The sequence below is a fragment of the Numenius arquata genome, chromosome 2 (assembly GCF_964106895.1).
Source record: "Numenius arquata chromosome 2, bNumArq3.hap1.1, whole genome shotgun sequence".
In the NCBI taxonomy this organism is placed as follows: domain Eukaryota; kingdom Metazoa; phylum Chordata; class Aves; order Charadriiformes; family Scolopacidae; genus Numenius; species Numenius arquata.
The window spans coordinates 65009308-65032890 of NC_133577.1; the positions used below are offsets into that span (position 1 = coordinate 65009308).

Consider the following 23583-nt stretch of genomic DNA (forward strand, 5'->3'; position numbering starts at 1 on the left):
TACAGAGGTTTCCTCTCCCACTATACGCTTGCAGAGCAAGCTGTAAGTCCTTGTTCTTAGTAATGCAATTTTTAGTGGCCTTCTGGGCTACAACAAAACTTACATATTCTCTCTTGAGTCCCAAAGAACAGTCTCTCTGTCTTGTCTGAGAGCATGCCCATTCCTAACGACACCCAAGAGACTCACTGTCACCTACATTTAACACTAGGAATTCCCAGATTGCTGTCTCTCGGTTCTCACCTGTCCCCACTTCACACTATGGAAGCTTTTTCACCTGGGCTTGCCCAGTTGCTCCTGGAGCAGATACTACTTCTCCCTCTATCCCATAGCGTCCATCTGGCCTAGAGTGAAAAGGAGGGAAGAAAACAAAATGGCAGTCTTCATCCCTTATGTCCAGCTACCGCCCTTTTAAAAATGTTGTGTCAGGGATATTGCAAACCAACAAGATAGCATCCACTACCTTTGCCTTTAGTTCTTCCAGGGTATCCCATTCGCTGGAAGGACATTTTTGCTTCCTACTGCTTCCACATACAAAAGGTGGTAACTCCTTCCAAAATTGCTACGTTGGTCTGAAGTGATGAAGTAAAAAAAATATGCTCTTGCAGAGGGTTCAGGCTGGATGGTTAGGCAAATCTTTTAAACGTAAGTATGTATTGAGTTTATCTGCATGCCACATACAGCTCATGTATTTGCTGCAAACTGTTGTTATCAGTAGATTAATAATAAATAAATCTGTCTGACAGGAAGATATGGTAACTAAATTCATGGTCTTCTCCATCTGTTCCTCTGCTGTTTGTATATCTCCATATCATAGTATGCTTGTTTATGTTTCAGCTGCTTGTCACATGTACCTCTATATAATATATATATATATATATACATATAAGGGTTGTATGATGGCTTAGTTTGCACTTGTGTTCTTTTTCCCTTAAATTCTACGCGGAAGTCTGAGCGTATGCTAGCAAATACACACTGTGTATATTCATCGATCTGAACCAACTTCTCTTCCCGCTCAAGCGCCGTGCGTGAATTGCATCAGTGTGAGCACACAGGAAGCACCACACGTCCCTGCAGATACAGGTGCTTACAGACACACATGATAAACTTTGCATAGTCTCACATCCGTGTTCTGTCTGCTGGCACACCACCGCGCCTGAATGCTCCCGTGCATACGTAAGGCCGAGACTACTTGGCTTCAGCTCCACCTTGCCTCCCTGCTCTCCTGAGGCCATGTATACTTCTCCTGCTTTGCTTAATAGCATGTGGCGAGGGCACAGGACTCCCTGCGCTGCACAGCAAGTGCCCGTGCCGTGGCGGCATGTCCCGCCGAGTTTGGCCGGTTCTCTCAGGCCTGCAGCCGCGGGAACCATGTTGTTCCTCGCCCGCGCAGCTGCTATTCTGGAAAGGAAGCCACCCTGCGGCCTCCCCAGTGACAAGGAGAGGCCTGAAAATGAAGGGTGCCAGCACCGAGGGAAAACCAACCCGCAGTGCCGGCCGGCTGCCGGAGGCGGCGCGGGGACGTCGGCCGGCCCTTCCCGTCTCCCCGCCGCTGGGGCGGGCCCCGCCAGGCCACCCCTCAGCTTGCCCCGTAGCCAACGGCAACAATCCTGAGCCGGCAGCGCTCGGCGCTCGATTGCGGCGGCTGGGCGCCGACTCCCCCGCCCACTCTCGCTCCGGCTGGGCGGGGGGGAGCCGCCCCCCTTCCTCTCGGCGCTGGATTAGTTGTGTCTACTAGGAACTACTGTGTTTGTTGTGGAGAGGTAAAATGGCGGCGGCGGTGGCCGGGGCTGGGGCCGCCCTGCTGGGCAAGGGGCTGGACATCAGCCTGGCGGCGCTGCAGCAGCACGACCCCTACATCAGCAGCATCGTGGACGTGGCCAGCCAGGTGGCGCTCTACACCTTCGGGCACCGCTCCAACGAGTGGGTACGTGCGGCCGCCCCCTCCCCGCACCCGGGAGGGGAGGGACGGGGCGAGGAGAGGCCCCTCCCACGCCGGGACGAGGGGCGGGGCGTCGGGGAGGCCCCGCCCCTCCCATGTGGGCGGGGGGTTGAGGGGAAGGGGTGGGCGCCACTGTGGCTGAGGTGTGAGGGCCGGGGGTGATGGGTTGCCTCGGTCCGGCCGGGTGTCCTGGGGTGCTCCCTTGCCCTCGCCGAGTTACCACAACCAGGGGTGGTGCCTGGCTCAGGGTCTCTGGATTGCGGGTTTTGCAGGGCTTACAGTGCTGTGAAAGTTCTGTCTTGCAGGGCAGAGACTGGGGTTTAAACCCTCGTGGGCCTCAGGGGCTCCTCTGCTTACCTGAATATCTAGAACAGAACGAAAGCATGTGCAAAAGCGTACTAAAAATGCTATTTAAGATTTAAAAAAAATTATTAACTTGAGGAGTCTTTTTGGTAATTTAACATTCTGGCTGTTAGCAGGTGGTTCTTGATTTGCCATAATGGTGAGGCTCAGGGCCTGTGTCTGAAGAACCTGTGCCATCTGCCTTTTGTGTGGTTTCCCTTTTGCCTGTCCTGGGCATCCCCCCTGAGGGCAGGTGCTGTTTGGAAACTGCTCTCCCTGAGCCTGGCCTGCGAATGGCCATCGGGTGTAGCAGAGTTCATCCAACACAGCGTTTAGTGTCATGGTGTTGAGCCTTTAGCCTTTTCGTATCTTGCCAGAAAACTTGGGTCAGCTGCAGGGTGACCTGTGCTAGCTGTAGTCTCTCACCAGCAGCCAATGAAGTTGGGTTTAGTTATTTTTTCATGGCTTAGGTGAGAGAGTTGTAATTGAGGGTATTGGTAAAACAAGGATAAAGTTGGGGGCTCACTGATGGCTAGCAAAATGCTGCCCTGATTTCAACTTTCTTAAATTTCCTTTTCTTCAGGAGAAGACTGATGTGGAGGGAACACTGTTTGTTTACACAAGGTGAGGACCTAATATTTTAATGTCTGCAGGTGAAACCTGTGGATGTGGAAAAGCAAGCTCTGGTGGAGTGTGGCTGAATGAAGTAAAATGCTCCTTCTTGTTCAAGGCTGAAAAGAAATTGAAATTGGCAGAGGCAAATGTGGGGAAGAAAACATTAGGAAGGAGACCACCTTATATTTGGATAAGACTTCCAAATGTGATTTAAATTTTAATATGGGTAACCCATAGAAATCTGTTATGTTGTTTTAAATAGGGTGTACCATTTGCAGTTCAAAAGGTGTCTGAATAAAAAAACAACTAGTGAAATAAATAATGGTGTTCCTTAAAGTGAGGGAATGCTAGAACTTACGAAGTATTGTGTTTCCTACTTAGGGAACTTCCATACTACTTGTGTCTGATTATTTATTTTCCATGTATATTTCATCCAATGCTTTGGATGTCTTTAATGCTTACTTTTAGCAGCAGCTCTGGTTGTGGCTTTTCAGAGCATTGGTTACATCATTTATTCTACTGTATACATTAGATCTCTTGTGAAGCCTGCCCTGCATTTGAGTTCCCACATTAGTGCCCCAGCATTTCCCTGTGAATATTGTTAAAACCAGAAAATAATACAGTAAGCAGATATTGCAGTAGCTGCTGGGATAGGACACCAAAGCAGAAACTTTCTCCTTCAACATTTATGTTGATGAAGATCTGGCAGGAGAACTGAGAAAGCAAGAGAATGTTTTGAGAGTAACAGAGAGGCCCAAGAGACTGTGAGCTTTGTGTAAAGTGGGAATGCTGGTTTTAATCTTTTGAGCTCTTTTGTACCAGCAGTGGAAATCGTCATCAGTAATTTTTCTAAGCTGCTTTCAGGTAAGTGGAGATAAGATGCTGTTATAATTACCACTACAAGAGGAACTGGCCCTTAGTTGTGCTAGCAGTAGGTGGAGGTGGCTAGTTGCGTACTGCAAAACAGAAGTTTTTTCTCTAGTATGTTGGTTTTAAAACTCTAAAACTGACAACATGTAACCTGGCACTTTAGCATCTGGGATCTTTCACTGTTCTTTTTTTTGGCTGAGGAAGTTTCCATTTACAGCAGAGATTGCTACTCTGGCTGCCCTGTAGGCAACAGTATGGAACAGGTTATGAGCTGTAAGTAACATCATACATTGCCCTCCCCATCAGTTTTAACTTTAATTTCCTGTGGCTTTGAAGAAAGCCATAAAACTCATGTGGAAAAAACATTGCCAACAGATCATAGTTTGGAGACCGCTGGTGGTGCCTTTGTTGCTTGTCGTTACTGTTGTGACAATGTGGAGTAATGTGACCATTTTACTTGAACTGACTTATTTAACACCTATCTCAACTTTGCAAATTCTGAGGAATGGTCAAAAAATCAGACTTCTGACTGGGTTAAAACCAGTAGCAGTAGGTGGAGGTGGCTAGTTGCGTACTGCAAAACGGAAGTTTTTTCTCTGGTATGTTGGTTTCAAAGCTCTAAAACTGACAACATGTAACCACCAGTGGAAACAGACTGGGGTTTTTTTCCTTTGTTTTTTGTTGGGTTTTTTTAAGTGAAGTACTGACTGTTGGAAACAAGGATTCTTGTTAAGAGTTTCACTTTTGTTTAATTTTCTGTGGACACCAATCCACGCAGGTTCCTGTGCTTTGGATTTCCTAGAAAAATCCACCCACCAGCAATTACCAGAGATGGAACTTCTCCCAGATGTTTAGCCATCATCTTTTCCTTTATTGCAATACTTGGTTTGAAGGGAATATCTCCTGTCAGAATCATGATAGGTTTAATAGCTCACATGAATAAAAATTATTTAACTGACCTGAAGTTTAACCCCCATGAACGAGTATAATGATTTAGAGTCATGGAACGGTTTGGCTTGGAAAGGACCTTTAAGGAACATCTAGACCAACCTCCTGCTGTGGGCAGGTACATCTTTCATTAGATCACGTTGCTCAAAGCCCCACCCTGAATACTTTCAATGATAGGGCATCCACAGCTTCTCTGGGCAACCTGTTGCAGTGTTTCAACACCCTCACTTTTGTTCTTATGCTTTAGATGATATGGAAAATCCTATCTGGAATGACTATCGCTATCTGCAATTGTTAACCTTAGTGTTAAAAAATATACTTGTTCTGGCCCATGACTAAATCATTCTAATTGCTGTTTTTTACTCCAGTGAGAAACTCTAGGGTAGATAGATGGCTGGGTAACTTAATGCTGATGGTCTGTAACATCTTGCCTATTCAGAAGTCATAAGCCTTATAGCTTGAAGTGAAAACTGGACGTGCAGATGTGATTACACTGTGACTAAATCACTGGACCTCAAATGGTAGTATCACATGTGGCATGCTCTCTGTAGGTATTGTGAGACCAATGGTGTGTCAATTATTTCTCATACATAATGTTGGGGTTTGGCATAATTAAAAGGATCACAGAAAGCACTGCAAGGGTCAATTGTTATTTCCTTGGCAACAAAATAGATTTTTGTAGTATCTCTTAAAAATAAAAAAAAAAAGCAACCAAACCTGTTTTGGAGAACTATATAACAAAAATTCTAGCAATTTCTTTTATTCCTTTACTTCATGTGATTTCTAATTGATAATTTTCAGATCAGCTTCTCCAAGGCATGGCTTCACAATTATGAACAGACTGAGCATGGAAAATCGAACAGAACCTATTACTAAAGACCTGGATTTCCAGCTGCAGGACCCTTTTCTACTGTACAGAAATGCCAGATGTAAGTATGTGATATGTTGGGTTAAATACTGAAGAAGTCAGCTCCTCTTTAGAGTCTGTTCTTGGTTAAGGCCGTCTAAATGATAACACTGCAGCTTTCAAGGGCTGAAACTAGCTGGATAACAGTTACAATTGAAGGAATACATTTTGCCTCTTGATGTACTGAAAGAGAAGAGTTGCTCAGTGCTTTCGAAAATGCCACTCTTCTAAAGAAAGTATTAGAACGTGCTTAACAGTAATGTCTTCATTTAACTGACAAATAGTAGGCTTTTATGTTTGTTTGCGTATGATGGGTATAAAGACCCACAAAGATACTCTGTGTGTTCCCAGTCAGTGTTGGGAAGTCTCACCATAAAGCAGATCTACTGAGGGTTAGAGTAATATTTGTAGTCTTGTTTTTCTGCATAAAAATAGACACGTGCAGCCAATTTAAACCCTGTCTTCTGCTCCAGCTCCAAAATACTGTCCTTGCAGCAAGTCGGGAGGCAGGTTACTTTTAAACTGTTAGGGGTAACTCTTGATAACGTACTGTTGAGCCTTAAACCCTGATGAAAGACAAAGTTACTATTTTGGGCTTTGTGTCTATCTTACATGATTATCTTTATACAAGAATTAGTAAGTGTCAGGCAAACTCAGAAATAAGTGGAAGACATGAGAAAGCTGTACTTTTACATGCAGATATACATACGGACTGTTACAATGTGCAATTATATGAGAACAAGCGGTTACAAATACACAGTTTATATCTGTACTTGGAAGCAGAGCTGTAGTACGATCTATGCTTTGTGCTTGATGCATAAAAGCAGATTGCAAAAATGTTTTATGTAAACTGTGTTGCAGAAGTGTTCCCTCTGGATGAAGTGAAAACAAAGGATGTTCATGGCATACAAAACAGCCCAGTTTGATAATCTGCTAGACTTTTTTACTCCATAAACTTAATTTGGAGTTGGAAAGTACATCAAGAGGGCGTCCTGTTGTTCACACACACTATGGGGTAGAAACAGTTGAGAAATAACATTTTAAATAACCTAAATGAAACTTCTATTTTGGGGAATATTTGATAGGCTGACAAAGAATTGAAATTCCCCAAGAAAATGAAAAGAAATGCAGACGTTTCCAGGCTAACCTAGACTAGACCAGACATCAGGATTTTATGTACCATGAGAGCTATTTATCCCATCTGATTTTCAGGAGACTTTTCTATTTATATGTGATCTTTTTAATCTCATTTTGAAATTCCATTATGAGTTTATGTATGTATATACTAATATCTACCTTTTGAAATCTGTTCTATTAATTTTTCAATTTTGACGAATCATTTGGTATAAAGAGTAATTAGAAGTTGTTGTAACTCTATGCTGACAAGAAGTAAGACAGTCTTTAGTCTGAGTACTACAGACTAAAACCTGTGATTTGTTTGGTTTTTTTATTAGGAGAAAAAATGGAGGCTTTGGAGAGGCGTAAGCTGTTTGTTCACTAAGAGATGTCAGAACTTTAGTTTTGCAGGGTCTCAAATATAAGTATTAACAAATGATTCTGAGCAGTGGGCCTGTGTTCAAGTAACTTGTCCAGGGCTTTTTGGCTAATTGTGCAACAGCAAAAAGCAGAAGGCTTCTTTACTAGGTTCTTCTGTCCAAGCGGCGGTTCTTTTAGGGTAGTTACTGCTGAACTGTGTTTGCACAGCATTAAGGCATTTTCTGTTTCTCAAACTGCCCTGCCAGTGAGTAGGCTGGGGACGCACAAGAATTTGGGAGGGAACACAGCTGTGACAGCTGACCCCAACCAACCAAAGGGATACCCCAGACTGTATGATGTTGTGCTCAGCAATAAAAGCTGGGGAAAGGAAGAAGAAGGGAGGATGTTTGGAGTTACGGCATTTATCTTCCCAAGTAACCATTACACATGATGAAGCCCTCCTTTCCTGGAAACGGCTAGATATCTGCCTGCTGATGGAAAGTAGTGAATGAATTCCTTATTTTACTTCATGTGCACAGCTTTGCTTTAAACTGCCTTTATTCTCAACCCACAAGTTTTCTTGCTTTTGCCTTTCCAATTCTCTCCCCATCCCAGTAAGGGGAGGGAGCAAGCTGTTTGTGGGGCTGAGCTGGGGTTAACCCACACCACCTACACTGACAATTTGCCAGGGGCAACACGAAAGTATCACGTTTCTTTCAGTTTAGGACCTCTCAGCCACAAGATCTGATATCTTCTTGACCTTGTGGCACTCTTTACTGTATCATTCCCTTGAGTGCCACCATGAAAAAAGCACTAACAAGATTTCCAGACGGTGTACTCCTGGTTTTATAAAGTCATTTTCAGCCTGGGTGTGTGGGTCTGATTTTTGCCACAGTTAGCTGTTTGATCTAATCATGGGTAAATATATATCTGTTACATAAATTGAGAACTTTGTTGTCTGAGAGAAGATCAAGGTTTGCTAAAAAGATCCACTAGTTTAGGATTTCATTTAGTCTCAGATGTGTTCCAGGTATAGGGATATGTTACCCCTAGTTTTTTATCTTCCTAAAATACTCTTACAAAGGCTTAATCATTAGTTCTTCAAGAAAACTGAAGGTCTTGGTACTTCAAAGGAAAACATTTGTTTTCTCAGATTTTCATGGAAACATCTATGTTTCCAGAGCAAGCTGGCATTACAGACTAACAGAAGAAAAGTTATTTACCAACTCACTTGACTTCTCCAGATTTTCTTTAGGTCCCTACAGATTGTTCACATGGTGATTTCTCCACTGAGATGCAAATACCTCTAGCCCTTTCTTCCTTACTGTGTATTTCAAAGCCTTTGCTACGTCAAATAAAGGAACCTCCTTAAGTATCTGTTTTCACTAGGGTGTCATCCAAACGTGAATATCCGTCTTGAATGTTCTATATGAATATTTTCCTTGTGTTTTACTTTATTATACAACTTGTCTTTGTAATTTTTGCAAAACTAAGGCTTCAGGCTTCTTCCTTACTAAATGGAGCTTTCATCCAAAACTGTTGTTTTTTAGGTCCTAATCTTATAATATTATTTTTATCTCCTGCTTCCAGATACTAACAAGAAGTACTCAGTAATAGCTGTTTACCTGGCAAAACAGTGGACAGTTTGGCAGTAATACTTAACGGTATCTGGAAACAAGTTATCTTTTTCTAACCTTTCGTTTGACTTGGTTACTTCTTACTCTCTTTTTTCATACATATCTTCTTATTAGATATAACAAAACTAGCAGTTTCCTTTGTTTTTCTAATTGGTGTAGTTGCTTTCCTGTGTAAGAGGACAAATTTGGGATTTGTGACAATGTAAATCTCAGAAAAATACAAAAACAAGCATTTGGAGAAATAAAGAAGCGCAGTGTGGTTTATCTTCCAATATTCTGAACATTTGTTGAAACCAACTTCATTTCAGTACCACTGAATATCTATGGCTGGTTGTATCACATAGCCTAAATTAAATGCTCTTGGCAGCAAAAGGTGGTACTTGTGTACTGGACAGGTCTGCCAACATTTTGTCATGTTATAGCTATCATTTTGTAAAGATTGCTTTGCATCCAATATACGATTACAATAGAAAAAGCTTTCCAAAATTATTCACAATAAATATAAGTTTTATGAATACTTAAAATATGAAAGGGAATATTTTGATCTTACTTTTTACTTTATTGGTTTTCGTATTTCTTCTATTGTTCCATATGATCTTGGTCATCTAAAGTTGAAATACTGTCTAAACACTGTGTTGCAGATACCTACGTTCTAATTCCAGGACTTTTCAGGCTGGATTTGGGATCCATGCCAGTTAATGTTTGCACTGATCCACTATTTCACAGAAAAGTTTAGTTTGGGAAATCTGTTAGGCTAGAGCTAGGGTTATTCATTTCAAACCCAGGAGGAAAGCTCAAATTACAATTTTTAATGCCAGCAGAAATCCTTGTCCACCAAGAAACAGAATGTTTATGGATAGAATAGGTGCTTTCAATGTGACCTTTAAACTTCTGTAGTTGCCTGCAATTTCAGATGTTTTCTCCCTGAGAGCAAGTAAGAGAGTAGTTCTGTTTTTGTTTAGGTCATCTAACAATTTTAAGGGTTTTAAAAAATTTCCTGGGTTCTAGATCTGACTAACCTTAGTTACGTAATTACTGCTTTTTTCCCTAATCTTTGGTATTTGTTGTGAAAACCAATGTTTAGAGCCTGTTGCTTAAGACTTGCTGCTGATTAATGTGCGAGTTCAGAAGAAATGCGTAACTGTAAGTTATTGGTTAAAATAACTCCCATTTTCTCCTTTTAGCGCTGATCAGCTATCTAATAATTTACTTGCAACTATTCCCAACTGTATATTGTACCAGGAATATATGGGTGTATGCTCGGTCAGTGAATTATTTCTGGAGTTGATTGATTTATGATTTCATCACTGAGTACTGTTTTTCATGTTTACAGGACACAGAGAATTTGGTGAATATTAAGTTGCATATCTTAGAACTAGCTTCACCTTGAGCATTTCAGCTGCCAGAAAAAGATAGAAGATCCCGCCTTTATAATAGTATGGTAATTATGACAATGATCTGATACAGGTTAATTGGGTGCTTTTGTGCTATAGCAAGTGGAGAGAGAAGCTATGTGAGAGATCAACAAATATTCTGTATCTGACTAGATTCTATACGTATTTGGGCATAGAAGTTACTTTTCTGTGCCATAATTGTAGCAAGGCCTTTGATCACATCATCTCCTAGATTTGAAACTGAATGAAGCTTCCTAGTCAGATGTGGCATATTCTACTGAATTTGAGCTATTATAGAGGTTCAGGAAGTGCTACAAAAGCAGGCCAGATGTTTTGGTAAAACTGTCTAGATACATACATAATCTCATACTAGTTTCAGTTATCCGGTTTAACCTGCCACCATATATCTATCAGAAACTTGAAAATTTAGTATTTTTTTGCCAGATTCCCACACTTGCAAAGACGTTAAGTAGATGGGATGGGAGGGAGAGAGAGAGAGAGAGAAGTTTGCCAGCTGTCCAAAGTAGTAGCCTAAGTTTTGTTTTTTCTTTGGGGAGCAGTTCCCTGTAAGTCATAATTATTTATGTATGAAAAGTTTTCCAAATATATTTGGGGGGGCAAGTGATTGTAAAATGTTTAGGAAAAGATAATGCTGCATATTTTTATCAAACTATTATTTTTCATGCTTAAATTCTATGTTATAGCACCCTACAGCTGTAGGCATCCTGAGCTGCCTCTCAAAAAGGGCAGCTCATCTTCTTGGAGACTGATTGTGGCTCATTTCAGTTCACCCTTCTAAATAAATGCATCCTGGTAGAAAATACTAAATGGGTAACAAGTGTCCCACTTCTGTAGGCATTTCTGAAGACCCATTGACCCTGCAAGTAGCATTTCTCTTGTAAAGAACATCTTAGTTTGAAGACTATTAGAATTTTATTTCCGAAGGGAAAGCAGGAAACAACAGTAATAGAATTTGAGTGATATGTAAAAATGAATATGTCATGAAAAACAATCTTCTTTTGAATACTATAATTGTTTTACACTGAAATATGTTCTTGGTCTATACTACATTATATATTCTATTATTCGGTATTTTAAATCTCTTCTTTGTTCTAAAATGTGTTTTTATTTGAGAACGAAACCAGCAGTTGGTGGTAAAATTTACTTGTGTATATATTTAGATTCAGGCTTCTGCATATTGACCAGTAAACAACTACTTGCTCAATTGTTTCCATTGAGACAGGCAAACCAGATATTCCAGGCTTTGTTTTTATGATGTAATAGAGTTTCTGTTTGGTTTTTTGGTTTCGGTAAAAACATGAGTTTGAAATGGAGAGCCTTATTTATCAGCCTCCTACCTGCCAGCATACGGTATCTGGACCAATAACAAAAAAAAACCCAACAGGATGAACACAGTAAGTTGAAATGTGTATTCAATTGATTATTCCCCAAACGCTCTTTGGTCTTTTTGAATTTTGAAACAAAGACCTTTAAATGTTTTTAGCTTCATTCAATCTTTATTATTTTTCTCTAAATTCAGTGGTCTCCTGATTGAGAAATATTACATGGCTTTCTGTTGCTGCATCATTAAGCAAAAAGCAATGTTTTTGTCACAGCTGAATGACTTAAAAACAAATTTTTTTACGATAAGTTTGATTGCAAAATTATTACTCTGGCCTGCATGTTTTGTTGAAGAAAGTATTTCTGTAGTTTAAAACTCTTTGAAAAACATTTGTCAATTTGGAACAGAAGTGTTTGAAAGTGAAAGCTCAAACTATAGAAATTCAAAATAATTTTGGTAGAATGGCCTAGCCCTCATTAGAGGTGTGTTCTTCTCAGCCTGTTGTTTGCTAAACAAATTTGGCTAGAGGTTTTTTTTAAAAGCCTGCCTGGACCGACCATTGCCATTCCTTCAGAATACAAATGCTTGTAGTTTACCTGAGGCTCTGACCTTAGAGACTTTTTTTGTCTCAGAGAAATAAACAAATCACTCCTCCTTCTTCCCATTCCACCTTCTCTCCTTTGATCAGCGTTATAAAAATTCATCATGCATCCAGCAAGACTGAAACAGCAGCAGAGGTCAGGATTGTCTTCCCTGGATGTTATTGACCTTAAAGTGAAACCTCAGTTTTGCCGAGAGCGTTGGAATGCTGACACTGTTAAGCATAGATATTATTTGCCTTTTTTAAATTTAAAAGGAAAATATACAGACTGAAAATACATTTATGTTGTAGTAAGTGTTGATTCTAAACCCAAAAAAATAAGGTTGACTTTCAGACAGAATGAGCTTTGTCACATTGCATGCATTTTTCTTCAAAACCTGTTTTACAGTTTGTGTCCAACTTAACTATTTTATAATTTGTCATGTGCAAATTTTTGAGAGAAGTGAATAAATAGAAGCAAGAAGAAACCTGCTTACTAGATGCAGTGTTGATAATTTTTTTTTTATGAGAGCAATGCTGTCTAGCGCTGTTTAGTGACTTCCTTCTACCTACTCAGAAATCATCTGTTCTTATACCAATTCATAAAAACATATATAAAAGCATTACTAATTTCCTACTATATTTCCCATATAGTTCTTCCCTTTGTGTTCTATTCTTCAATCTATTAATGATTTTACTGTGCTTTGAAGATGGTAAAAATTGCTTCAGAATGTCAAGAAAAATAATAAACTGCCCCTTGGAAATGGTATAGATATTGATCTACATTTTTGTACATAAAACCACCAAATATATACATTTTTATATTAGATTTTGTGCTTTCTCTCTCTCATTTTAATTTTCAAGGAGGCCTAAAAATAACTGAAGACTGTTTTGCAGTCAGGTGTGGATGGACATGCCACGGTGCCGGCTCAAGGCAGGTGATTTTTAAGATCAGGAATCATGATCTTGCTGTCTGGTGGTTAGCTGGCTTGCCTTTTCTAGAGCATACAACCTGATATGCCTGTTTTTGAAATCTGTAACTAAACTCTGCTTGAGTCTATGGAAGTAGGAGTAGATTTTAATGCAGTAAAAGGGACAGGGTCATTTTTTGTAAAGAAGGATGCATATATGCAAATTATTGTAAAAAAACAAATTGACTGGAAAAGTCCAATAGAATGTACTTTTCTGTGGTAACTTATAGCTGATCACATTTTCTTCGTTTCCTAACTCGTGATCTTACTGAAGCTAGCCCTGTTTTGAGCAGAAGGCTGGACTAAATGATCTGCGGAGGCCCCAGCAAAACTAAATTACTAATGTGATAAGGATTAGCACATATCAGTTCATTCTACTTTAGAGTGTTAGGTATTTTTTTGTGCTTATTGTGGAGAGTAGATGTAGTTCTGTGATTTAGGTTTTCAGGTTCAAAGAAATAAAATTGAAAACAGAGGAGGAATTGTAATATCCCCTTTTTGTTTGTTGTTTTTCAAGCCAAATTGTTTTTACTAATAAGTATTTCTAATGTTGTTGGGGTTTTTTTCCAGGGCTGCCTTATTATTTATGTTTTCCTTTAAACTAAATACAATATGTGTTTTTCAGTTGAAATTGAGCGTGCTGGTTGTGAAGGTCTTAAGATTAAGATGCAAGTTTTGATGAGTGAAACCCTGTCCCTGGTCACCTCCAATTCAGCACAGATATTTCTATTCAGACTTTCCTAAAAGGCCATTTTTGTTGTTTCTTCTTTACCCTTCCTACCCTAGGGATTTGGTACCAGTTGTGGCAGTCTTTGACTGAGCAAAGCAAACGATTTAGAATGCTTTGCGTTTGTAAAGTGGCTTTTTGCGACTGTAACTTACGATGATTGCAGTCATCTATTTGCTCTAATGATGCGTTTCTGTTGTGTGATGAGGATGGCAAAAACCAAAAAACCCATAAGGAAAAGAAGTGCAGTATTCTTAACAGAGGTTTTCAGTTATGTGGAATGATGGAGTCCAGTCCGAAAGTCAGAGAAACTATATGTCATGTGAGAAGAAACAGACTAAGGAGCTAAGATAACAAAGCTATGCAGGTTTTTTGATGGCTGGTAATTATTTTGTGTATGGTGGAACTGTATCCCTGCCTGGGCAAGCAAGTTGGTAGGAAAAGTATATGGAATAGAATTAAAAGCATGTATCGAGCACCCTGCGGTTGTGGATGAGCTTCTGAATAGACTGGAATGAGTATAATACTGCGTATATCTGCTAGACACAGTCTTTGTTTCCCATTTATGGATGTCAGCATATAACCAACATATTAGCTTGTCTGGACATTTACTGCTGAGAGTGTGCTGCCAGCACTGGGAATTCCGGACATCTTTTCAAGATAAGATAGGCATATGATGCAGAAAAGCTCAAGAGTTCAAGTTGGAACAGATAATATATTTTTTTAAGAGGTTATTTTCATGTGACTACCTGTGTACCCTCTGCTTCATACACACCTCCTTGTATAGCATAAAAAGTAGATTTTTTTCAGGTCAGTGTAAATATGTACATGAATACCTACATATTTCTTCTGCAGATAAAAGTATTACAGAGACAGTTGCTTATTAGGAATCTCTCGCGTAACCCCCACTTCAGATTAGTCCCTTCATAGGCGCATGTATGCATTTAGTATTTTGAGCTTTTGTATGTTTTAAACTTGTTAGCCTCTTTGTCTACAGAAAAACCTATTCCTTTTTTGTTCCTTATACTTACATGCCTTGCCTATGTCTTTTTTTTCTCTTGTGTCAAAGTGGAAGTGGGAAAGCAGTGTTTGTTAGAAGCTCAAAAGACCAAGAGAAGCTGTACATTTACTTAACTCCACAAATTTGAGAATTACTAGAAGTATCTAAATCCTGTGGTAATGTGATCACATTTACAGGACTGCGCAGTATGTTATCCCCAACTATTACTATAAGTTGTTAGTGTAGTTTCATCTATTCTACAAGACTGTTCTATTTAAAATAGAAAGGGAATACTTATCCCAGCAGGTTAGATACCAGTACAATTTGCGTGCACACAACTGGGTAATGTTGTCTTACCTCCAGGTTTGATGTAGAAGCAGTTAAGCTGAGTTTCGTGCACCAGCTTCCCCTTGTACTTCGTATCAGGTTCCCCTGGCTGGTGGCTGGGTAGCGGGTGATACGCTTGCCGAACAAAGGCTTGAAACATTTTAAAATTCCAAGGAGCGTTGAAACAGCTGAACCTGAGTATATTTTCTATATATAGTAAAGGTAAATTCCTTTTGGTCAATTGTTTCTTACTTTAGAGTTATTTTATGTAACAGTCTTGCACAGAATTTAAAACCTGAACATTGCTTTAAAGTACTGACAACTTGGTCTTTTAACCTAGAAACTATTTTCCAGCTCTTTGAAACCTTTGCGATATCTCTTGCATTATCCTTCCTTTCCTTGCTCTTCACTCCTAATCCTTTTCTTGTCCTCTGTGCCTTGTGCTCAGTTGGAGCCTTCTCCTCCCCCTGTGGTTTTTCAGGAAAACTCAGATTGAGAAGTGAAGATAATGGGCGCCATCCACCCGTCAGCTCATCACCTCACTGAGCCCTGACAATCTCTGGTTTCTGTATATCAGCACGGTCTTCTCTGATAATATCCTCTTGTGTTTGAAAAAAATAGGTTTGTCTACTAGGGGGTGGACTTCACTCCTGACATAGCCAGAAAAGTTCTCTTGGAATGTGAGCTTGCTCACTCGCACTCTTTTATATGTGTGTGTGTATATATATATAAAAATATTTGTAACCTTCTCTCAAAACATGGAAGATAAATATGTGAGCAAGTGTATCCCACAGCGCATATACAAGCTGCTCACTTCTGTCTAGTATTGATTTAATACAAGCTCTTGAGTGCCTCATCAGCTCTCTCTTCGTCAAAACAAGCCTTAAATCGGCAGTAAACAATACTTTTCAATTACAGCAGGAAAAAAAGAAAGAAACCCTTCTCAAGTATAAGATAGCATACCCTTTAAAGGACAAGGAATGTGTTCTATACAGAAACACGGTGCAACTGTTCCAGCGGAATTCCACTAAGGCTGCAAATGTAGTGTTGCTTTTTTGTCTTAACTGACGTACAAACTAGTAAGAGCATTGGGCTTAATATTTGTTGTCTGCTCTGCTCTAATGGTTGTGGCTGCAGCCCAGTTGTTGGATTTGCGATGCAGAGCTTGCTTTAATAAAATTGAATAAAATAAAAAGTCTTCATATCATAATGTATTGCTTAAAACCAGTCATTAAAAAAACAAACATGGGTTTTACCTGCTGGCTTCATTTTTTCAGACATACATACTCCTGGGTCTTTTGGAGCCTGTTTCAGTAATCCTTTTGCATAGCAGAGATATTATTTATATGAATAAAAACAACCAGAGATCCTTTAGCCAGGGGAAAAAAAAAAAAGTAAGTGATGTAAGACACATGCTTCAGGTCAGAAGTCAACAATAAAGGGACTAGGAAGATTGTTCCTGTGAATCATCTGGTGCTGTTCATTGTCTTAGACAGGATATGGACTTTCAGTTCGGTGAGCTCCACCAATTCTTTTGTCTCTGTCAAACAAACTGCCTTTCTGTAAAATTTCAGTATTAGTTGCTTAACAACATACAGTGTTAAATCCTCTATATAGGAATGTGTAGCATCTCTCAATGAAGAGGTTCATGAAACTTCATAATAATTAGAAAAGGAGAGAAATAACATTGGATTTTTATTTTAGGTATATGCCTTCCTGAAGTGCTTTACTTTTTTTTTTTTTTTTTTTTTGTTATTTCTCCTCTGTTTTTATTCTGGTTTCTCTCACATGAGTATTATCTCTCTTTCGAATATAAAACAAAGTAGAGGTGCAAATTTGCACTGAGTGAGTTAAAAGTGATAGGAGGGGAGAGACTGCGGAAGCAGAAGATGATTACTGATATGTTTTATTCCTAAAGGTTTATGCATGAGCTAATAAAACAGTGCTGACTTCTGAAGCAAAATCAAATATGCACTTTTACTTTCTGTGTGAAAATAATACAATTGCTGTAATGCAAATCACCCAATGTAAAATTCCAAATTTCTATTTGAATTGAAATATATCCCTATTCTGTATTTGGGGATTAAAAAGTGCAGGGTATCTCCCAGTGCTGCTATTGTGAAATGTCTAGCAGCTAATGTAAAATGAATTTGATAAATGTGCTTTTTTCTGGTGGATTACAGGTTTAAAACAAGGAAATGCTTACTGCTTAAATTGCATTTTCTTGGTGACAAACTTGATCTTAGGAGTATGTTCTTTTTCTCCCTCTTTACATGTACCCACACAGAATGCCTTGTGTGCAAGAAGATAGAAAAGACAGTAAACTGCTAATGTTCATCGTAATCTGAAGAACACTAACTTCAATAGTTAAAATATTTTTTTAATAAGATATACAAATATGTTAAAAAATAATTATAGCAATTAAAAGAAAAAAGCAATAAGGTAGATCAAAGAGGTGGTATTTGTATCTTTGTGAAAGAAATTACTAAATTGCAACTTTCACAAGACGAAAGTAGGTCATAAAATATATTTTAAACATTTTAAGATTAAATTTAATGATCCTTCAGTTTTCAAGCATTTAAAAATGCAGTGGCTGTACGTGAATGATAAAGGGCCCAAGCTGCAGCCATCTACTGAAATTTAGCTTGTGAGCACAGCGTGAACCTACCCATAACTGGAGGAAACCTACTACTGTTTGCCTGTCATTATGTGAGAACAGTGAACATCCTTTCTGTGCCCATGAAATTGTATTGTATTGCTAAAAATGATACGTACTTAAAAATTTCCAACAGCAACTCTACAGATAATCAGATGTTATTGAAGGTAATGTAACAGCTACTCTAAGAGAAGGAATGGCTACAGAGTAGTAGAGTAGAAGGTTTTAATGTGTTAAATAGAACATGTTAAGAGGCTGTGGCAAATCGATGAAAGTAAACACATAAGATATGCTGTAAATATGAACTAAATGTTCGACATTTCAGAAATAGTAGTTGACCTTTGCCTATTCCTATGTGGATTTCTTAATTATTTTTCTAACCATTTCAGAAATAGAGATGGTATAGGGAAAATGAAGATATTGCCTGCCTCCAAAATTATGGCATGTACAGAATCTACAAATGGAAAAATACAATGCTGTTTGGTTGGGTTTTTTTTAATTCTGCTAATCTTACGGTATTTCTTATGTGTTACTTGTTATGATAGCAAGTATATATATACAAGCAACTTGGATTTTTGTTGTTGCAGGTTAAGAACTTAGGCCACATCTGCAAATGTATTTTCATTTCTTAGGATCTGAAGGTATGCAATGAAGAAAAAAGAGATGAGATCACAAGTCAGAATTAGACACATCATCTATAGTTAAGTTTGCTTATTTTCCTCATGAAGCCCTTTTTGAAGTTGTTCATAATTTTGTGGGAGTTAAACCATTTGGGGTCACAGCTCATCAGACTGATTATAGTAAAACTTTAGGTTTCAGGAAAACGTAACATAAAATAACATGCTATTGAAGACCTATATAGGGTTAAAATATTCTTCCTTCTTTTTTTCCTTCTTTCTTATTTTACTGAAAAATGCGCATTGGCAGAGTTTGGAAAAGAACTTGACCTTGAACTTGACTATAGCTCTGGAATTAGAGGTGTACTTTGAACTTTGTCAGGTACCTCAGAGATGTACTTTAAAAATCCCTGGGAACATATTCTGAGATTTGACTAAATTATAAAGGAAAACCATGTTTTTCAAATCCTGATGAGTCTTCTACCAACCTTGTGTGTCACAGCTTTATCCCCCAGAGGACTAGAAGCCCAGATACTCCACAAGAAACAACAGGATTTGCTGCTTTTCTTAATCTAGTGGAAGGCAGGATGGAACTAAAAGGCTGGAAGTTGAGACAGTGAAGGGAGCTCTCCTTCCTAGTCTTTAAAATAAAAGCAAGCGCTTTTTTTGTCTGCAGGTTGGGAAGATGCCATTGTCTCCCTCTCCTTGATTGGGGAGAGTTCTCATTGGTTTTAGCTACTAGGTATGATGTGATATGCACAGAATCAAGAAAAGAGTGTGGTTTCTAGCTTAACCTCTTCCATTTGTGATGGTGCTATATTAGTGTAAGCTTTTTCTGCTAACAGAAGTTAGGGATATATTTTTAGCCTAGATGTGTGTAATGACATTTTTGTGTTATGTTCAGGTGATTCCTGTAGATCAGGGCCTGGCTTCGTTTCAGTGCATTGAAGACATGTTTTATGGTTTGCTGGAGAAAGCAGAGAATATAGAGCACTGGTAAGCTAATACAGGTAATAGTTTCAGATGTTGAGGAGTTATGTTTCTTTTCCACTGAGCCATTCTCTGATGGAATTTTTTTCACAAGAAGGATGCTTTTGTTGACAGAGGATATCTGGATTTTTTTTTTTAGCCATGCTGCAGACTTCTTCCCTTAACCTTTCTAAAGTCAGCGTCTATCATTTTTCTTTATCAATAATGGAACAGTACTTTCACTCACCATTTGTTTATCTTAATACCTCTTCACTTAGCTTTTACACTCCTTGAGTGAGACTCTTTAATCATTCCCATTACAAAAGGCAGCGGAGCTCCAGTCTGATGTGGACATTCTAGAAGTCTATTGTGAAATAGTAATGAGAAGTACTTTCTATCGAAGAACAACTTATAAACAATATTATAAACGTTATAAACAATAAACTGTTTAGTAAGAACAACATGTTATTTAAGAAATTGGTAGTCTGGCATCTCTACAGACTTCCTGCCTTAATTTCAGTGTCACGCATCATCATGAGCTAAAAATTATTTGAAACTGGCGATGCAATGGCAGGGGATGTGACTGGAAAACCAGTGGTGGGGGGAAAAAAAATAAATGCACTAAGCCAGATGGATCACAACATAGATGCTATTCCTGTGTCGTGACTAAAAATTTCTTGTAACATCAACAGAATGTGATTTTATGGGAAATCTTGCAAATTCAGTTTGGCTTTGGGCTCTTCTCCAAAAAGTAAAGAACCTGCTGATGGACTGTTACATCTGCTGAGCTTTATGGAAATAAATGGATCAATGGGCTTTAAAGTTTCCTACAATACTGACATAACTTTAGCTTTGAGGCTATTTAAGGGGCATTCTAGTGAACCAGTCTTGTTTATGTCTGCTACAGAATTGACGGCTTTTTCATAAAGAATTTCTGATAAATTTTGATTAAAAATCTGCCTGAAGTCCAGCTATCACAGTACAGCCACAGAGGTGGTTTAATAAACAATCCACCATCTCCAAGCTCTCCCTCTTCTTGCCCCATGAAATCAGAAATATTTGCTGTCTCTATCTGGAAGTCTGCAAATTGGTCACCCAACTTTCATGACTGGTAGAAGATGGTAGGGATATTTCAGGGTCCGTCCTATTAGCAAAAAATTGTTTCTTGTGTTGATTTTTAAGGCATAGTTCCAGGCATAATTAAACAGATGGTGGTGAGGAACTTATTCTTGACTTCAGTACTGTTGCCAATCATTGCCCACTCTCAAACCATCTGCTTTTGGGGAAAGGAGTTTTGAGGGGCTCTTGCATTTTGTTGGGTTTTTTTTTTGTTGCATATTTTCTTGTTTTCCTTGTATATCTTTTTGGTTTTTCACTCTCCATGTGGGATCATCGGTTTGCATTAAGATGTCTCTGAGCAGGATTCTTTTCCCTTTAATAACTGGGGTTTTTTTCCCTGCTTGTTCGTATATAATGTTTTAAAAGTTTGAAATAATGGAAATACCAAGTCATCCATATCCCTGTCTATATTAAAAGTTCCCCAAGTAAGTGGATCAGGAGTTTTATCAAACTTTAAATGACAGAACAAGTGTCTGATGATTTAGCAGGTTGGTTTTTTTCAGCAGCTTTTTAGGAATTTAAGTTAAGGTCATATCAAAATACAGGGTTTTGTTGTTTGAAAAACTCTTTCCTTCTGTTTCTTGATATTTTTTTGCCTGGGACATCTTGAAGAATTTTGGTTCCCCTCTAAGAACTTGCAGAAATGACAGGCTATGTCTAAGCTGAATTTCCATTATTTAGAATCAAATACTTATGTTTTTTTATATAAATTTTGTATTGTGCTGCTTTACACAATGTAGAGATGCACCTAAAAGTTCCAGTCATGTTGTTGAGCCGCATCACTGTCAATTTAGTATAATAGGATGAAATTTTTTTTTCTAGTGTTTTTGTTTTTAAATACCTAAATAGCTATGCAAAATATTGTGATTTAAATAACTTTAAGGCTGTAGAGAACTAAAAGAACTCTAAAGCTCCTAAACGAGCAAATACCAACATTAAGGTTGCTTGTGCAATCTCTTTTTTGCTTATGGAATTTTAAATTATGTGATTGTCGCCTTTTACAATAAGGACTTTGCTTCAGTTATCATATTGTCTGAATGGCATTTATGTAAAGAGCAGCTACTTAGTATTCTGTTTTTTCGTCATTACTGATATGTGGGCTTTTTGCTTTGTTATATACCACTGAAGTTCTGCACTGGGGACAGAACTATTAATTGATTTTTTTTCTTGTTGTTGTTTTCTGTGGTACTCCTCAGTATAATAACTGATAACTTGTAAATAAGCTGAACTGTTGTACCTTGCTCAGATTAGAAGAATTATTCTTCCCATTTTACAAATTGGGGTCCTAAGACAGAGTAGTTACAATTACAGAGATCAATTAAAATGCAGGCTATCTGACTTTAAATTACTTGGGCCTAATTTTTCCAATATATTTATCATTCATATGTTCAAAAGCACTTCTTACAGAGTTTGGTTGTGATCGTAAGAAGCTGGTGTTTTTGCAGGTCGTGCACTCAAATCTTACACCCAGGTCTAGGACCTCAAATCAAACACTGGGAAATGAATTGCACACAATCAGTGACAGCCACTTAAGATGACATTTCATAACTTGCATATCATTGCATAATATCTCTAGGGCAGCGTCAGAGATGGAATTCAGCTTTCCAAGATAGCCTGCAGCTGCCTTAGCTGCCTTTTTTTTTTTTATATATTGTTTTCTTTGTTGCAGTCCTCTCACATTATCCCACAGACCAGGATGTAGAACTTCAACAGGCAAGTCTCCTTCACTACTCAAGCATGAGCAAAGTGTAAAGACAGTATTATAGTTGCATTGTATTAGAAGAGCACAAAATTAACATGGTGTGCTTTAATTAATGTTTTAAATTAAGATCTCAGAGATTAAAAATTATTATTGTGGATATAACCTGCTTTGGTTCTTTTTGCAGTAGGTCCTGCGAAATGGAAGCTGCAATATTCTAAAAAGTACTAGAAAAAGAAATGCAAGCATTGATAGTTTGTGGAATAGTCAAATATTACATAAATGGTAGATAGCAAAGGGAAAAAATGACCAATATAAAGAGTCTGGCTACCTTGTAAGATGTGCGTAGAGAAACTGCACTTTAATATAGCCAAGTGTGGATTTACATATTCAGGAGCAATACAGGCCATTCCTAGGTGCAGGAGAATCTCTAGTCAGTAGTTACAATATTTCTGTATTTATTTTTACCAAGCTTCAATATTGTATGCAATCTGTGGAGCAAGTGTTTAAAAATAATGTCTTGCAAGTACACTGAAACTAAAACTCTGATAATGGAAATGTCTATCCAGAAGACCAAAATCTAATAGCTGGAAGCTGAAGCCGGACAAATGAAGAGTAAAATAAATAATCCTAGAGAAAATGCCTTCCTTTTTAATAGGTTACTTAGCATGAATTATGAAAGTTGATAAATTCTTCATCATCATAATAAATAAATGTTTCAGATTTTGAGAGGTTAGAAATTGTCATCTATAATTCTGGTAGATAGCAGCTGTCAGCTTCTGCTTATAAATAGTATCGAGTGCTCTAGTGTTTGTGAGGACAGGAGAAATCCGTAGCCAAAAAAACGAAAATCATAAGGCAGAAGCTCTAGAATTAGCTTTGAAATTGTGATTTAAAAATTAAATAATATACTTCCTTAAATTCAATCACTGAGCTATATTAAATGAGCTTCACAGATTTTGTTAGATTTTTTCAGGTTTGATTTATGAGTAACCCACCTTTTTCAAATTCTGAAAAGTCTAAAGACTGGTATCTCATAGTAGTTAATAATTTCAATTAGATGGTTTAAGGAATTTATTTAGGCTATTCACATTCAATATTAATTGTGTCCTGTTGATTTGATAACTACATTATGTCCTTCTAGTTTTGTGTAATCTTATTAACATCATCATAATTTTGGTGCCTTTTTTTTCCTCTAATGTGATCAATTAATTACTAAATCTCATTTCTTTTAGTAAATTACTTCAGAGCAGTTGGAAGTGGATAAATAGATGTGTACTGTCTTGTCAGTATAAAACTAGCTCTCCTTATTTGGCTTTTGTTAGCTACTTCTCGTGTAACTGGTTCACTTGGTTACCAGAAGATACTTGACTTTGATATGTTTATTCTTTTTGCTGTTTTTTTTTTTTTTTTTTTACAATAATCTCTTCTTGGATACCTTTATGGCT

At 38.2% G+C, this 23583-nt stretch overlaps 2 protein-coding genes across 3 annotated transcripts in view; one reads left to right on the forward strand and one right to left on the reverse strand.

The window, feature by feature from the left end:
• Window positions 1-15235, reverse strand: part of CACNA1C (calcium voltage-gated channel subunit alpha1 C) — a 495176-nt gene extending 479941 nt beyond the window's left edge. For both annotated transcript variants that reach the window (XM_074162069.1, XM_074162077.1), the window contains exon 1: window positions 15106-15235. In XM_074162069.1, coding sequence (XP_074018170.1) covers window positions 15106-15235 — 130 coding nt within the window. The remainder of the gene's footprint in view (window positions 1-15105) is intronic.
• DCP1B (decapping mRNA 1B) overlaps window positions 1737-23583 on the forward strand; it is a 44212-nt gene continuing 22365 nt past the window's right edge. Inside the window, exons 1-3 of the mRNA XM_074162088.1 lie at window positions 1737-1924; window positions 2865-2905; window positions 5516-5643. Coding sequence (XP_074018189.1) covers window positions 1766-1924; window positions 2865-2905; window positions 5516-5643 — 328 coding nt within the window. The 5' untranslated portion in view covers window positions 1737-1765. The remainder of the gene's footprint in view (window positions 1925-2864; window positions 2906-5515; window positions 5644-23583) is intronic.